Genomic DNA, 15,720 nt, shown 5'->3' on the forward strand with positions numbered 1-15,720 from the left:
CCCCGAGATGAATATTCCATTATAAGACATCTGGAGCCTTCATGTGCTGCATTATCATGAGATAACAAGTATGTTGGTGTTCAGCTTTATAAAACCAACTAGTACGACATCACTTCAACCCAGGTCCAATCCAATTTGATCAAACGCAACAACTCTGCCATCAATTCTGCTTTTACAAGCTTATTTTTCATTGTTTGTTGACACTGTCAGAAAGATCTTAACTCTAAGTTCTTTAATGAGGCCATGGTGGGTCCTGTTGTTATACACGAGTGCATTATATTGAGACTCACCTTCAGCCCATTGCTGCAGTGTGTCGTCATCCACACCCAGCTCATTTCTGCTCGCATTCAGGCTCCACTTGTTCTCTAAGGATCCTTATGATCTAAGAATACATTAATAAATGTCATTCATATGGACATTTTTAGAGTACTGGTGTTTTTGCCCCATTACCACACACATTAAAATGGGTGTTGAAAAAATGACCTTTAGATATCTCTGGCTCAAAGTGCGGCCCAGTTGTTCCACTTTCCTTTTGTTCCAGCCCAAAGCCAGGAGGCTCAGCATGTCTGTTCGCCCTGCATTTCAGTTAGTATACAAATAAGAATGAATGAGCAGGAGACTGAGTGGAATCTCACACACAGACACACACCTGCTTTAGACATGTACTTCGTTGTGATGGCCGCCCTAGACAGGAAACTGTTTACTTGTTCCACCTCTTCTCCAACTGTAGAACCGGCCCCATCCTGAAACGCACCTCCCCATTTGATCTATAGAAAGGAGGTCACAATACATGACTGCTGAATTCATTCAACCTTATAACAAAATGTCTTAAACGTATCCAAGCCTACAAGCTGCAGTATACCTCGCACATCCAAGTGTGAGCTACTCAAAATGAAGTACACATTAAGATAAAGTCAAGTAAATAGTATTACGACAACACCAAGAGAAAAACAAAGTAAATATCCACCCATCCAAATATGTATCCACACACACACACGTATGAGTATATGGTTATGGCGTTAACGTCATTTTAACAAGATTAACGCTGACAGCACTGATATATATGTGTATCTTACATCATTTGTGTGTCTCTGGATGTATTTCACAAACTCAGCAACTTCCTCATCTTTCTCAATGAAGACACCTTCAAAGTTCCCCTGCTCTGAAGTGCTGAACGAACACAGTGACAGTTGTTTGAAAAGAAACATCAAAATACAATTTTTGTACAAATCCATATTTGATTTATGTCCACAATGCATAACGTACCTTGCATTTGATTGAAAGCGATAAAGCTTGCAGTTTCCATCAACTGAGACGGCGAGCATGTCTGGAGTGCAGGTAGGGCAGCTAAAGCATGGCTCCTTGCACATCCTGTCCACCTCACACTTTACAGCACTCCACTCCAAGAAACTTTTACTGAAGGCATCAGCTGATATTCGGCCAGTCTTTTAAGTAGAGGACAAACAACAGAATATTCACGGACAGTCATCATAAACATTGATTTGCACAATTTCCTTAAACTTGACAAATTTAGAAACTCACCCTTCCAAAATGGGCTGTTCGTTCATCCAGCACTTTGACAAAGGCCTTAAGTGACATCCCTGCTGCAGCTTCTTAATGTCATAGAAAGACTGAAAGACATCCATTGAAAACAGGGTGCAGAAATTTAAGGTGCCAGGCCAATATCCACCACCCTGGAAGTCCTTAACTGAGGGGGACCACATTAGGCCACAGCTGGTGCAGCTCACCACTGGCAGTGCAAGGTTATAACGGCCTTTAGGAAGGATAAGGAGAAATCCAGTCATGGCTCAACAAAGACATTTGTTTCATGTTGTGAAGATTTCATGTTGTTTTCAAAATCAAAAATCATCCAAAACCCTGAGGACTGAAAAAAAAAATGGTAGGTTGTCTCTGTGTGAGAGACGTTGGCATTATACTCGATATTTTAAAAAAATGCAATGTGTGGATTTCTTTTACAGACAACATCTGCCATATTGTGGACCGCTCAGAGTCTCCCCCTCCAGCACTGCTAATCCAGACCCCACCGACTCTGCCCCCCTCTCCAGGATGCTCACAGGACTCTGCAGGATCACACCCGTCTGAGGAAACAGAACCCAACATTAAACTCGCAACCTTCCACCTGCTGTTGATGGCACTGAATGAGTATGTGCAGGAGATATGTTATGGATGCCAATCCGGTCACCCCAGCCAGTTACAACACAGTTGCCTGTTTGAGCTGCCTGTGTTTTTCTTCGAGACCTACTATGATGAGGTGATGGAAAAGCTCCGGACGCCCCGATTCATCCCGGCCATCCGTCTGTTTGTTTGCTCATACAGTGTCAGTGAGGCTGAAGCACAAATCATCAGCACTGCAGAGCGTCTTCTGTGTGAACTGAGATCAGTGCCGCACATTGTTTGCACCACTGATGAGAATGTCGGATACCTGCTAAATACCAATCATCACACCCGCGGAGTTAAATCAGCGCTGCTCCACATGATTGGAAACTACTGGTCTGGGAGACACAAGATTTAATGCACATCTGTTATAAAAACCTTACTGTGCACTACACAGAAAATGAAATAAAAACGTATGCTAACACTTTTTTCTGGTCATTTGTGTTTGTGTTTGGTCAAAGTGATTATGGAAAACACGCTGAGAAAAATATATCCCAACCCTGCACACCCAGGGGGTTTAGGAAGTGTAAAGAAGCTCCGTATCGCTGTCAGTGAGGCAACAGGCTTAAAGCCGTCATTACCTGACGTGGAGCGTTTTTAAAAGGAGATGACACATATACTCTTCATAAACCTGCAAGGATAGAGGACACAGAAATGCAAGGATACAGAAATGCAAGGATACAGAAATAGAGTTTTGGTTAACGGGACTGACAAACAGTTTCAAGCTGATTTGGTTGACATGCGTGAATATTCTGCGGATGATGATAATGTTAGGTACTTATTGACATGCATAGATGTGTTTTCTAAGTATGCATGGGTTAGGTGCCTTGAAACCAAGACAGGACAGGCTGTTGCTGAGGCTTTTGGTGATATTCTGAGAGAGGGCCGTGTGCCTGAAAAACTCCAAACAGATTTAGGGAAGAAATTTTATAATAAACATTTAAAAAACTAATGGAGCAGCATAACATCACACATTTTTCAACCTTTAGTGAAATGAAATCATGTGTGGTAGAGCGTTTTAACCGCACCTTAAAGGGGAAAATGTGGAAATACTTAACATCAGTTAACTCGCCAAGATATGTTAATGTGATCCAAGATCTTGTACAGTCCTATAACCTGTCTTATCACAGCTCTATCAAAATGACCCCACCGAGGTGTGCAAAGATAATGAGAAAGCAGTCTTTAACACCCTGTACAAAATGAAACCCCAAAAACCGGTGACTTTTAAATTTAATGTGGGCGATACAGAGAGAATATCTAAACTACGAGGCATATTCTGAAAGGGTTACCATCAGACCTACACAGACGAGTACTTTACCATAAAGGAGCGTTTAGGAAGAGACCCTCCCGTATACAAACTGGAGGATCTCACAGGAGCTGCAGTGAAAGGTGTATTTTATGAATACACAGCAGGTGACTATTGACAAAAACAAAAGGTTTAAAATAGAGAAAATACTTGGCAGAAAAAAAGAGGCACTTGAGTTTCCGAGCATTTTTATCCTGAGGTTATAACACCTATTGTTTTAAATGAACCGTATGAGGTCGGTGTTATAGAATTTCAATACCCAAGACTATGCTTGTCTTTTCCACAATCAGATTCGCGAGTGGAAATTTATGATCCAGTCACAAATGGAGCATTGTCCATAACCGTGATTGAGCTGTCTGTGGGGCATTATGCATCTGTGGCGCAGATAATAAAACATTAAAACATAACACCGACATTAAAACACAATACAGTGAAGTTAGTAACTATGTTAGTGTTATGGGCCCTATAGGGGCACAGTTCTCACATTTAGAGGGAGACTGGCAGGAATCTTAGGATTCAAATCAGAAGACCCGTTTGTACTTCTTTATAAAAACACATACGCATCACATCCTGCAGACGTATACGGCGGAAAATAGAACATTTTTATTTATGCAGATATCGTTGATTACCAGCTTGTGGGTGACGCCCATGCGCAGCTATTAAGAGCAATAAATATAACAGACGATGACCGTCGGGGAGCCATTCTTCAGTTTGACAGCCCACACTACACACCAGTCTCGAAATCCTTAATCGATGACATAGAAATTGATTTGATAGACGATCAAAATCAACACATACCCTTTTTATACAGGAAGGTGTTTGTCAAGTTCAACTTCCGACCCATAAGACACCATTTGTAAAAAATAAGGATGTCTGTCTACAACACAGATGAAGCAAAATCTGTAAGATATTATTTAAATCAGGCTGGTGGCGAATTGAATGGTTATATTGGGACCAGCACGCAATGTGGCGCAGGTCTGGGAGGTTTGTTCCGCAGCCTGTTTAGAATTGCTGTACCATTGTTTAAAAAAGGAGTCAGCATAGTCAAACCCCACCTAAAAACAGCAGCATCAGGCATAGTGTCTGATGTGATATCCAACATAACCAAGCCAACATCTACTAAACAGGATGGCAACAGCTTGTATGTGTATACACCCAAACCTTCTAAGACCCCTCCCACTGCACGCATGCGTGATACGCCGCCGCATAAAAAGCGTAAAACGACAAAAACCTGCCAGGAAAGCCACCAAACGGAGACAACCACGCGGAGTGAAAAGACCCAGAACCAGTCGTTCAAAAACTACAGCATGTGACATCTTCTAAATGGCTCTGTTACACAACCAATCAGAGAATGTCTAAAAACAGAGCTCGATCTTTTTACTGTCCCATACACACAAACGTCCATAGAGAAAACGACCTTTATTGAAATTCCACCAGTTTCTGCAATCACAGACGGAGGTCCAATCGAGTTTAAATCTCATCGTCCGGAGAGGATTACCTGGATCTAAACGATTCCTATATCTACACACGAGTAAGAATCACAGATGCTGACGGCACAAACTTAGGCAGGGATGATTATGTAACGGAGCGGAAAGGCTGATTTTATTTCCACAGTGTTTTGTGTTTTGTTTTTTTTTTAAAGGAAGGAAACCTTCCTCAAAACGGGCAGAGCAGTGGAGCCGCCAAGGGAAAGCACACAATTTAAACTGTAAGATTAAAAATATAATTTATTATATTTAAATAGTTAAAAATGTAAAATGAATTAAAACAACCTTGGCCAAGGGGTAACACAGTAAAAATCAATAAAGCATAACATTAAAAGTCCTGTGGCCTGCGCCACGACCTAAAAGTCCCAGGGAGCTAAGAAATCCAGCAGGTGGTATAACCAAAGGAACCAGCGGAGTCCTCGCCTCCCTCTCGCACTCACGCCCCGATATGCCCGGGTGGGCAGAGCTCTCAACTCCGCCCGCCGCTTCTTTAAAACTGGAAATCGGCACAGCCGTCTCGTGGCTTCCGCTGGTGCTCTCTGCGCTGGTACTGTTGCTCTCTGCGCGCTGGTGCCTCTGCGCGCTGGTGCCTCTGCGCGCTGGTGCCTGCATTAGCCAACTCTAGCCGCCTTAGAAGAAGGGAAAACCCGGCGGCGTCTCGCCGCCCTATCGATGTTTCTGTTCCGGTTGCCACCGCTTTCCTGTGGCACACCAACCGGCACCAGCCCGTCTGGGCTTGTGGCACCGCCACCGCCTGATACCGTTCACTCTCTCAGTCCTCACTCCACCATCAATCTCCTCTCTCTCGTCTCCCATCACTCTTATTGGCCTCCGGGACCTCACAGGTGTGTCGGGTTCATAATCAAGGAGGGGCGGAGACTTTCCAGGACAAGTCACCGATGAATACCATAAAACATGCAATAAAACCAAGAATAGAACACTATACAATATTAAAATATTAAAGAAAGTAAAAACAAAACCAAACATGCACAATAAAAATATCTTAGGTAACTTGTCCCTCTCCACCCCGTGACACAAACGTGGGACTTGTTAATTATCCAGGTTGCACCTTATTTAGTCAGGTAGCTGTAAATTTGGGGGATCGCTTGATTAGCCAATCATCCAACACGTATCCATACAGAGGCATAATAGAATGTCTTATCAATTATAATAAGCAGACTTTAGACACACAGTTCAGCAGCGCTTTATTCTGTACAGACACAGCCTCGCACATGTATAGAAGGGGAGAGCCAGGGTCTGGTGACCAGAGGTACTTATACAGCGAATAGCAGTATTGTTGAATTGATTGCTCCAGTACACGCAGACCTGTTTTTTCAAGAAAAATTATTACTTAATGGAATCGATCTGTCGCTGAAATTTGTGCGCTCTAAAGACGAATTTGCTCTCATGACTGGAGCTAACACCGCGTATAAAGTTAAAATCGTCCCTGCCAGCTTATTTGTGAAAAGAATCAGTGTCTCACCAAGTGTCAGGCTGGCACACGGCAAGGCGCTGCATCATGCAAATGCAAAATATGCTGTAGGCAGAGTTTCTTTAAAGACCTTCTCCACACCTGCTGGGGCAAGAATATCAACTAATTTATTTATGGGCAGGTTGCCTAAATTTGTCATCATCGCCTTCGTGGATAACGAAGCTTATCCTGGTTCTTTTACACGTAATCCATTTAATTTTAAAACTGATGAAGGACATTCAGGGAACGTATCATTAGTTCAAACAGGGAACGTGAGGCTGGAAACCCGTTTCAGAAATCCGCTACCCCGAACAATGAACCTGGTGTGTTACTCTGTATTTGATTCAGTCATCCAAATATCTAATATGAGACAAGTGCTGCTGGACGACTACTAAACATTCAAAATGAATACAATAGAACTAACCAGCATTGTTAAAAGGATTAGTAACAGGGCTCATCTTCTAGGCGTCTTAGCATGTGACCAGCTGCCAACAAAGCCCATCAGATATCCATGCATGGGCATTGTGAATACAGATCCATCAGACTTACCTGGGAAGCACTGGTTGGCGTTCAATATCACAAAGACAAGCAAGGGCACTTTTTTGACAGCTTCGGTAACTCACCTGATAAGTTTTCACCCGAGATAAAAGTTTTTCTTTTAAAAACACCGCTCGGATATTGTATTCTGGGAGACAGGTTCAGAAGGACTTTTCGGTAACCTGCGGACAACACTGTGTGCTTTTTCTATATCATGTCCAAAAAGGAGCGTCTTATTCAAGAATAATTAATATGTACAGTGATAACCTTGTTTGTAACGATGCAATGGTTTGTCATTTTGTTAACAAAATAAGACCTGTTTCTGCATGTTTTGAAAATAACTTTGATTGTGTGCAGCGCGGATACTGATTCAAGTAACAAATAATAAAAGATAACAGAAGAGAATATCGTTTCATCTGGTATTTATTTTCACCTAATTGCTAAAAACATTATTTAGTAATAATAAAATCTTTAAACATCAGCATAGAGTTCAAAAAGTAGTAAAAAGGGGAAAACTGTCATCTGTTTAACTAAACAATATAGACATAAATAAGGAAAAACACATAAGTAGTAGTGTATAAAAAGGGAAACAAATGCGAGGCTAAATGATCTTTTTTTCAAGAATAAGAAAAACAAACATAATTTTAAAATTCATTAAAAATCGATCCACCCGCTTCTACTCTGCCTTGATTTTTTATGTGTGGTAAATAAGCTTTGATCGCTCAGTGACCGCTTCTTGTGCAAACCATTTGTTTCCACACTCGGGTCGCCAGTGTCGCCTTTATATTGGCTAATAGTCCTCCTCACCTCAGCATTAGGAAAAGCAGACAGAGACTTTCTCCCTCACTATGTGTTAATAGACCTCTCTGCATTGAATCACACTTGTTATTAATCTCTGTCTCTCTTCCACAGCATGCCTCTTGTCCCATCTTCGTTCTCTCACCCCAACCACTCCTGGCAGATGGCCGCCCCTCACTGAGCCTGTTACTGCCGGCGCTTCCTCCCTGTTAAAAGGGAGTTTTTTTCCACTGTCGCCAATGTGCTTGCTCATAGGGGGTCATATGATTGTTGGGTTTTTCTCCTTGTGTATATTATTTTAGAGTCTACCTTACAAAGTAAAGCACCTTGAGCCGACTGTTGCTGTGATTTGGTGCTGTATCAATAAAACTGAAGTGAATTGAAATAACATAAAAGGACATAATGCTGCAGGTTGGCTTTCTTTCTTTTCTGATTCACCAGTTTGTATGCATCTTTTCACAGGAGTGACCTAAGGACGGCTGTAGCCTACCCTTATTTACTTATATAATGAACAACATATAGTGTAATGTGGTGTAAAATAGAGTGTTTTCTTTTAATTTAATGACATAAAGCAGGGATCAAATGTTTCCATGGTGACTGTTTTAGAATTGTGTATTTTTAAATCTGCATCAGACTTGAAAAAGAGCTCATCTGTGCAAGAAAAACCATCAAGTCAGGAGTATTTTCATATCTACATTTGATCTTACACAAGTTTTGAAGAGTTTTGGAAAGTTTCTCTTCCCCAACTGTGATAGAACAGCAGCGTTTTAATGGAAGCCAGTAAAGGGATCTACAAACCCATCAGGGTATGTGACACTTTTTGTTTTTACTGCATTTTTGAAGAATTTGATGTAGTTTTAAAAAGCTGACAAACTGAGAATCAATTTAAGTTACAATGAGTAATTTCTTATTTCTTTGACAGGTGCTGTTCAACACACCCATATATAACACAGCTGTGGAGATCTGCTGGTATCTACCAGGTTACAGGGCTCAGGTAAGACCCAGATCCATCCAAAACAAAACTGAGATAAAATGTCAGGTGATTTCTGAAGACCTGGGACTGATGCTGATTAAATGTCTCCTTTTATTTTTAGATTGCAATGATGATGGAATTCCTCAGACTTCAGAAGGAAAACCAAATACCATCAAGCCTCACTGCAGAAGATATGGGAGATCTTTTGGTGGAGAGGAGCAAAGAGACAGTCAGAGAGCAGTGAGTTACTGTGACACCTACAGACCATCCACCTCACACCTGAAACTGTTTGTGCTGAAGTGTAAATGCCAAAAGTGTCCATGTGTTATTTGTTTTTTCTTTGCTACTTTTTCTGCATAAAGTTTTTTCATAAATATAAAATAGTCATTACTTTTTACATTTTTAATCCTTCAAACACCCTTTTCTAGTACAATGCACTTGTTTGAAGACAACCTCAAAACTCACCATTTCATATACCAGCAGTGCTACTGGACATTATTGTACAGTGGTCCCTCACTGTAACGCGGTTCACCTTTCGCTGTTTCGCTGATTTTTTTTTCTCTTTAACAGCACATTGTGTTGTGTGTTCTGATTGCTGTAGACCATTGTCAATCAATCTAGTGCTTTGTCTTCTGCACGGCAGCACGGCAGCGGTCACCAACACCCGGGCCCGTTTGGTACCGCGCCGCGAGAGTTGAGGCTCGGGTGTGAAGTGTATGGTTTTCAGGGTTTTTAATCATTAAGTCGGGTTCCCTGGGTCTTTTCCCATGTTGTGGTCATGTGTCTTATTTTGAAAGAACTATTTTACTGTTACCATAGCGACCAGAGAGCATTAAGAAGCAGAGAGGAGGATGTTACTCTCAATGTTGTTGGTGCATTTCAGGAGGACGCTGCTAATAAAGTTACACAATCACACAGTGATTTACAAAATACCACCGTTTTTGTCTTTGTCTCTATCATTTTATTTTGTTGTATTTATCTGCGACACCTTAAAGGCCGCTCCGTGAAAATATTGTTTGACATTAAACTGGACCGTGGTGCAAAAAAGGTTGGAGACCGCTGCTGTACAGTACAGAAGGAGTTTAGTTTGTCGAATTTATATAAATCTTCGATCGCTAGCAGTGTAACTCTGAAGTGCTGCACTGTATGTTTGTACGTTTTCTCCCCGACAAACACAACAATGCCGACGAAACGTTTTGCACGGTTTCATTGTATAATACTGGACTTATGTTTCTACGAAGGTTTGAACTTTAAGAGTGTTTAAACAGAAGAAAAAAGTGTGAAAATGTTTGTGCCTGTCTGAGGAAAGTGTATAAACAACCCGTTCTCACTCCCGACGCGTAAAATACTGACGATTTTTCACGTCCCTTAACTTCTCATGCTGACGCTAAAGGTACCCTTCCACGTTTTTATGAGACGCTGTGGGTTGTCAATTCATTCCAATATGAACCCGCTCGCGGCGCTAAGACACGCTTCGAGCAGAGGCTCCAGCCATCCATTTACTCCAATAATAACATGACGAAACATGACGCCGTGAAGCACAATCTAACTGGAGAACCGGGGACCCTCTCCCTCGACGTGTTTTTCTCCCTAATTCAAAGCTTTCTTTTAATGACATTGTTAACATTTCTCAACAAAAACACATGAACGCGTCACTGATAATTCAACAATAAAATCGCTTCATGTTGTGGCCATCACACAGTGTTGTCCAAATTGATTCACGATCTGAAAGTGCACAGATTTAACGCACATAAACCTTGGTTGGCTTTATTATTTTTATTTCACACGTAAAACACATTTATAGTTTTATCCACCATTCCTGTTAGTTTTGGCTGCGCTCGGTTCCAACCAATCAGACGCAACATGTGTAAGCAAAGGAGAGAACGGAGAGACCCGTTTATAAGAATAAGAAAAAGGAGGCGGAATTGATTAATTCTAATGCAGGTATGTAAAAAATACATGACTACAAAGTAGTCATATATTTAGAATAATAGCTTGATGTGTGTTTCAAAGTTTGTTTTTCATAAAAGCTTCAAACAAACAGAGATGACTGATCTCGGAAACGATTTAAGTCATTTAAAAATGGCTACAGCTACCGTCAGCATGCTTGCTGGGTAGAGCACGGTAACGACTACACGTGGCTACTGCAGCATTAGCCATTTAATCCAACGATGGATTAAATCTATTACAAACATTAAAGCACGTGTGTGTTGCAAAATGGCCTCACATGGTGTGTAAAGCAGTTTTTGCGCTAAGAATTCTGCTAGCTCTTTACAAACTGATGATGCTAACGTTAATTGCTAACGTTAACCAGAGTGTCAAGACTGAAAAGCATTTGAATTGCGTTAGTTATGTGTTTATGTCACTGAGTTCTGCAAAAATCTCTTTCCTCTTTAGTTTGAAAATGAGTGATTCAGATGATCCCGAGCTGGAGGAAGAGCGTCAAGCTGCTGACAAACTCCTTCAAGACATGCAGGTAACATTTTTTTAATGTGATGTAGTGGAAACAATTGTTAAAGAGGGAACACACTTGTCTAATTTATTGTTCGTAGTAAACGTTATATTATTTGATATACATATTTTTTTTTTAAATTTTATATATGTGTATGTAAGTTTATGTGAAATTAAGTTGGTTAACTTAAGATGTTTGATAATCTTTGCTTTAATCATGGACTGTATTTTAGGTGTTGCATTTCTTCTTGTTAATTGCGTAGAATGATGCACAGAGTGAACCTCAGCCAAGACCAGTGCGCTGGAAAAAACGTGACAGACAGGGAGATTTTATTCTTCAAAGACCATCATCCAGTCGAAGTACTAGTTGCCACGTGGTCAGTGTTCTCACAACCATTGATTTTATCTCACAACTTGTTTTCACCAAAGAATTTCAGTAAGTAAATATTCTTCGATCTCTTTTTCCCCCCAGTGTCTGCAGATCAGCATCAGTGTCCACGTGAAGAACCTAGTTATGTTGCCAGTGTCAACCCAACAAAAGGTACTTTACCTTCTTGTATATATTGTGATTCCTTTACTTTTATATTTGTTGTTATAGTTGAGTTAGGCAGGGCTTTTGTGCAGTCCTAAGAAACATACTGCCTAGAGTGTTTTTCACTTTGTGGAAGAGTTTCTTTATTTTTTTTCTGTTAGTGTGTGGAACTGAGGTGCTTCATCAGGAGCTCCTTCAGTGGTTGGAGGAAGGAGAAGAGGACGCAGCCATGACTTGTGAGACGTTGTCTGAGTCAGCTGCTACTCACTGGGCGATCAGAAACATGGTGTCCTTGCAAAAGTGGAAAGAGGCCAGGCCTTGTCTTATAGACAATATGTTAGCTACTCTGGATCCACAGTCACACCGTGTGTGTCAGTGTGGCAAACAAGTAGTTGTGAGGTGTCTGGACTGACTGTCTCTTCCATTCCTTTGTGCTGACTGTGATATTGCAGTTCACACACGCTTTGTCCTGCACAGCAGAGAGGCAGTAACAGGAGGGTTTTTGCAGCCTTCATCAGAGTTTCACAGGCCAATAGGTACGGTTTTTAAGTCCTATGCATTTATTGCTATGTACTATGAGTGTGTGCTGTTATTGTATATTTATTGTGTATCATTTAATTTCCAATACTTTTTGTATATATTGTGTGTTTTACTGTTAGTTCGGCTGTTGCCTGTGCAAAGGCCAGACTGTGTGTGACTGCCCAGCAGGTAACGTTGAGGTTTCACCCGGTGCAATTGTGGCTCTTGTAACCATAAATGGTAAGTTGCTCTTTTGTCACACAGTACATACACAATAGATGTGTTTGCAGGTTTTATTGCAAATTGTACATTGCTACATTGTTTTGAATTACCCTCGGCCCGCAGTATATGTGGGCACCTGTCAAAGGTCATTTGGATTTACCAGACCGCTTTGAAAACAACATGGGAAAAAATGAATGTCTTTGTTGAGCCATGACTGGATTTCTCCTTATCCTTCCTAAAGGCCGTTATAACCTTGCACTGCCAGTGGTGAGCTGCACCAGCTGTGGCCTAATGTGGTCCCCCTCAGTTAAGGACTTCCAGGGTGGTGGATATTGGCCTGGCACCTTAAATTTCTGCACCCTGTTTTCAATGGATGTCTTTCAGTCTTTCTATGACATTAAGAAGCTGCAGCAGGGATGTCACTTAAGGCCTTTGTCAAAGTGCTGGATGAACGAACAGCCCATTTTGGAAGGGTGAGTTTCTAAATTTGTCAAGTTTAAGGAAATTGTGCAAATCAATGTTTATGATGACTGTCCGTGAATATTCTGTTGTTTTTCCTCTACTTAAAAGACTGGCCGAATATCAGCTGATGCCTTCAGTAAAAGTTTCTTGGAGTGGAGTGCTGTAAAGTGTGAGGTGGACAGGATGTGCAAGGAGCCATGCTTTAGCTGCCCTGCCTGCACTCCAGACATGCTCGCCGTCTCAGTTGATGGAAACTGCAAGCTTTATCGCTTTCAATCAAATGCAAGGTACGTTATGCATTGTGGACATAAATCAAATATGGATTTGTACAAAAATTGTATTTTGATGTTTCTTTTCAAACAACTGTCACTGTGTTTGTTCAGCACTTCAGAGCAGGGGAACTTTGAAGGTGTCTTCATTGAAGAAGATGAGGAAGTTGCTGAGTTTGTGAAATACATCCAGAGACACACAAATGATGTAAGATACACATATATATCAGTGCTGTCAGCGTTAATCTTGTTAAAATGACGTTAACGCCATAACCATATACTCATACGTGTGTGTGTGTGGATACATATTTGGATGGGTGGATATTTATTTTGTTTTTCTCTTGGTGTTGTCGTAATACTATTTACTTGACTTTATCTTAATGTGTACTTCATTTTGAGTAGCTCACACTTGGATGTGCGAGGTATACTGCAGCTTGTAGGCTTGGATACGTTTAAGACATTTTGTTATAAGGTTGAATGAATTCAGCAGTCATGTATTGTGACCTCCTTTCTATAGATCAAATGGGGAGGTGCGTTTCAGGATGGGGCCGGTTCTACAGTTGGAGAAGAGGTGGAACAAGTAAACAGTTTCCTGTCTAGGGCGGCCATCACAACGAAGTACATGTCTAAAGCAGGTGTGTGTCTGTGTGTGAGATTCCACTCAGTCTCCTGCTCATTCATTCTTATTTGTATACTAACTGAAATGCAGGGCGAACAGACATGCTGAGCCTCCTGGCTTTGGGCTGGAACAAAAGGAAAGTGGAACAACTGGGCCGCACTTTGAGCCAGAGATATCTAAAGGTCATTTTTTCAACACCCATTTTAATGTGTGTGGTAATGGGGGGGAAACACCAGTACTCTAAAAATGTCCATATGAATGACATTTATTAATGTATTCTTAGATCATAAGGATCTTTAGAGAACAAGTGGAGAGCCTGAATGCGAGCAGAAATGAGCTGGGTGTGGATGACGACACACTGCAGCAATGGGCTGAAGGTGAGTCTCAATATAATGCACTCGTGTATAACAACAGGACCCACCATGGCCTCATTAAAGAACTTAGAGTTAAGATCTTTCTGACAGTGTCAACAAACAATGAAAAATAAGCTTGTAAAAGCAGAATTGATGGCAGAGTTGTTGCGTTTGATCAAATTGGATTGGACCTGGGTTGAAGTGATGTCGTACTAGTTGGTTTTATAAAGCTGAACACCAACATACTTGTTATCTCATGATAATGCAGCACATGAAGGCTCCAGATGTCTTATAATGAATATCATCAAGTCAGTGATTACAGAGTCCACTGTAGTTTGGTGACTGTTACTCATCCTGTGTTCTGATTAATATTCCTCTCACTTAGAAACGGATCAAACTGATGGCAGCCTTGGAGCGTTGCAGGCACGAGTAGAGGAGCTTGTCGTCATCATCAGAGTGCGAACACAAAGTCTTTACAGACAAAATGGTGTCACAGTTTCTTTGAAACGGACCGTTTGATGCTCAGTTTGTACAGCTCGTACAGCTACTTTGTAAACAGAATAAAATCAGATTCAGGTTTGTTTGAGCTGGATGTGATTTGTTCTAGCAAACAACTTTGCCACTGGCGCCCTGTGCTCTTCACAGATGAAAGCAAGTTCACACTAAGTACTTGTGACAGAGTCTGGAGACATATTGGAGAACCTTCTGCTGCCTGAAACATCCTCCAGCATAATGGTTGGGCAGTAGGTCACTGTTGAAATCTTTTGAATGTTTGGGCTGAAGGAAGGACAATACTCCGTGTATAAATGCTCAATCAACAATCATTTATTTCCATACAATTCAACACTTATGAGCATTAGAACCATCATGATGGGGAGACCTGCCTGAAGAGGGTCACAGCAAGTCTCAAAGTGGTGACGGGTTACACAGCTTTTTATACTCTCTAGTGGCCCCCACCTGGTCGTAAAAGCCTAAACATTCACATTCTTTCTCTCTTACGGCGCCTAAATTATGACCTCGGCTCCCTGTCTTTCTGCTCTTCACAAACGGAATGTGGTCTGTTTCTTCTATTATCTGCACGAGGTCCTCTGCACACAACATTCTCTTCATGATTCAGCAGTAAAACATGTCAAGAACCAGTGTAACACATTCAACAGTGTTGAGTAATACAGGTCAAACCAATAGATCGAATGATTTTCACACTCTTTTAAGTCAGAAGTATAATGCAAACTAAAACTACATACTAATCACACACTCTATGTTAAAGGGTATAATATGATCTACAGCAGTTAACATAATTCAACTATTTTGATTACATATATAAGGTAACATATAATAGCAGAATAATATCACAGTCACTAATGGTGTGGGGTGGCATTTCTTTGGGGGACCGCACAGCCCTCCATGTGCTCGGCAGAGGCAGCCTGACTGCCATTAGGTGCTGAAATTAGATCCTCAGACCCCTTGTGAGACTAAATGCTGGTGCGGGTGGCCCCGGGTTCCTACTAATGCAAGACAACGCTAGACCTCATGTGGCTGGAGTGTG

The 15,720-nt window shown here is 41.3% G+C and overlaps 2 protein-coding genes across 7 annotated transcripts; one reads left to right on the plus strand and one right to left on the minus strand.

Annotated features, from left to right (window-relative positions):
* Positions 1-26: 26 nt before the first annotated feature.
* LOC113018143 (uncharacterized) lies at positions 27-2,043 on the minus strand. Of its 4 annotated transcripts, none has more exons than XM_026161203.1 (6): positions 1,543-2,042; positions 1,267-1,445; positions 1,077-1,170; positions 667-767; positions 484-575; positions 27-382 (listed from the first exon to the last, which is right to left on the minus strand). In XM_026161203.1, exons 1-6 carry the CDS (start codon positions 1,597-1,599, stop codon positions 366-368), a joined length of 540 nt encoding a protein of 179 aa, XP_026016988.1. In that variant the 5' UTR covers positions 1,600-2,042; the 3' UTR covers positions 27-365. The 4 variants fall into 4 exon arrangements, with proteins under 4 accessions (XP_026016988.1, XP_026016986.1, XP_026016987.1 ...); XM_026161201.1 differs by having other exon boundaries at positions 650-767; XM_026161202.1 differs by lacking the exon at positions 27-382 and having other exon boundaries at positions 392-575; positions 1,543-2,043.
* A 5,964-nt stretch (positions 2,044-8,007) lies between these two features.
* On the plus strand, positions 8,008-14,736 carry LOC113018138 (uncharacterized). 3 transcript variants are annotated; one of them, XM_026161196.1, is made up of 9 exons: positions 8,008-8,580; positions 8,697-8,768; positions 8,869-8,987; positions 11,145-11,223; positions 11,462-11,575; positions 11,671-11,739; positions 12,390-12,489; positions 12,713-12,944; positions 13,042-13,158. In XM_026161196.1, the coding sequence occupies exons 1-9, from the start codon at positions 8,545-8,547 to the stop codon at positions 13,097-13,099; spliced, it is 879 nt and encodes a 292-aa protein (XP_026016981.1). In that variant the 5' UTR covers positions 8,008-8,544; the 3' UTR covers positions 13,100-13,158. The 3 variants fall into 3 exon arrangements, 2 of the variants coding, with proteins under 2 accessions (XP_026016981.1, XP_026016982.1); XR_003271716.1 differs by lacking the exons at positions 12,713-12,944; positions 13,042-13,158 and adding an exon at positions 11,892-12,266 and having other exon boundaries at positions 12,390-12,443; XM_026161197.1 differs by lacking the exons at positions 8,008-8,580; positions 8,697-8,768; positions 8,869-8,987; ... (2 more) ...; positions 11,671-11,739; positions 12,390-12,489 and adding exons at positions 13,317-13,410; positions 13,720-13,837; positions 13,912-14,003; positions 14,105-14,198; positions 14,560-14,736 and having other exon boundaries at positions 12,827-12,944; positions 13,042-13,220.
* The last annotated feature ends 984 nt before the right edge of the window (positions 14,737-15,720 follow it).

The sequence above is a fragment of the Astatotilapia calliptera genome, unplaced genomic scaffold, assembly GCF_900246225.1.
Source record: "Astatotilapia calliptera unplaced genomic scaffold, fAstCal1.2 U_scaffold_43, whole genome shotgun sequence".
Lineage (NCBI taxonomy): Eukaryota > Metazoa > Chordata > Actinopteri > Cichliformes > Cichlidae > Astatotilapia > Astatotilapia calliptera.

Bases quoted from the DNA above. Each gene is read 5' to 3' on its own strand.
- LOC113018143 (XM_026161200.1), bottom strand. From the start codon at position 1,599: ATGTCACTTAAGGCCTTTGTCAAAGTGCTGGATGAACGAACAGCCCAT. The intron at 1,171-1,266 runs GTACGTTATGCA...GTGTTCGTTCAG, and splicing joins CGCTTTCAATCAAATGCAAG to CACTTCAGAGCAGGGGAACT. The intron at 768-1,076 runs GTAAGATACACA...TCCTTTCTATAG, and splicing joins TCCAGAGACACACAAATGAT to ATCAAATGGGGAGGTGCGTT.
- LOC113018138 (XM_026161196.1), top strand. From the start codon at position 8,545: ATGGAAGCCAGTAAAGGGATCTACAAACCCATCAGG. The intron at 8,769-8,868 runs GTAAGACCCAGA...TTTTATTTTTAG, and splicing joins TACCAGGTTACAGGGCTCAG to ATTGCAATGATGATGGAATT. The intron at 11,740-12,389 runs GTACTTTACCTT...TTTTACTGTTAG, and splicing joins CAGTGTCAACCCAACAAAAG to TTCGGCTGTTGCCTGTGCAA.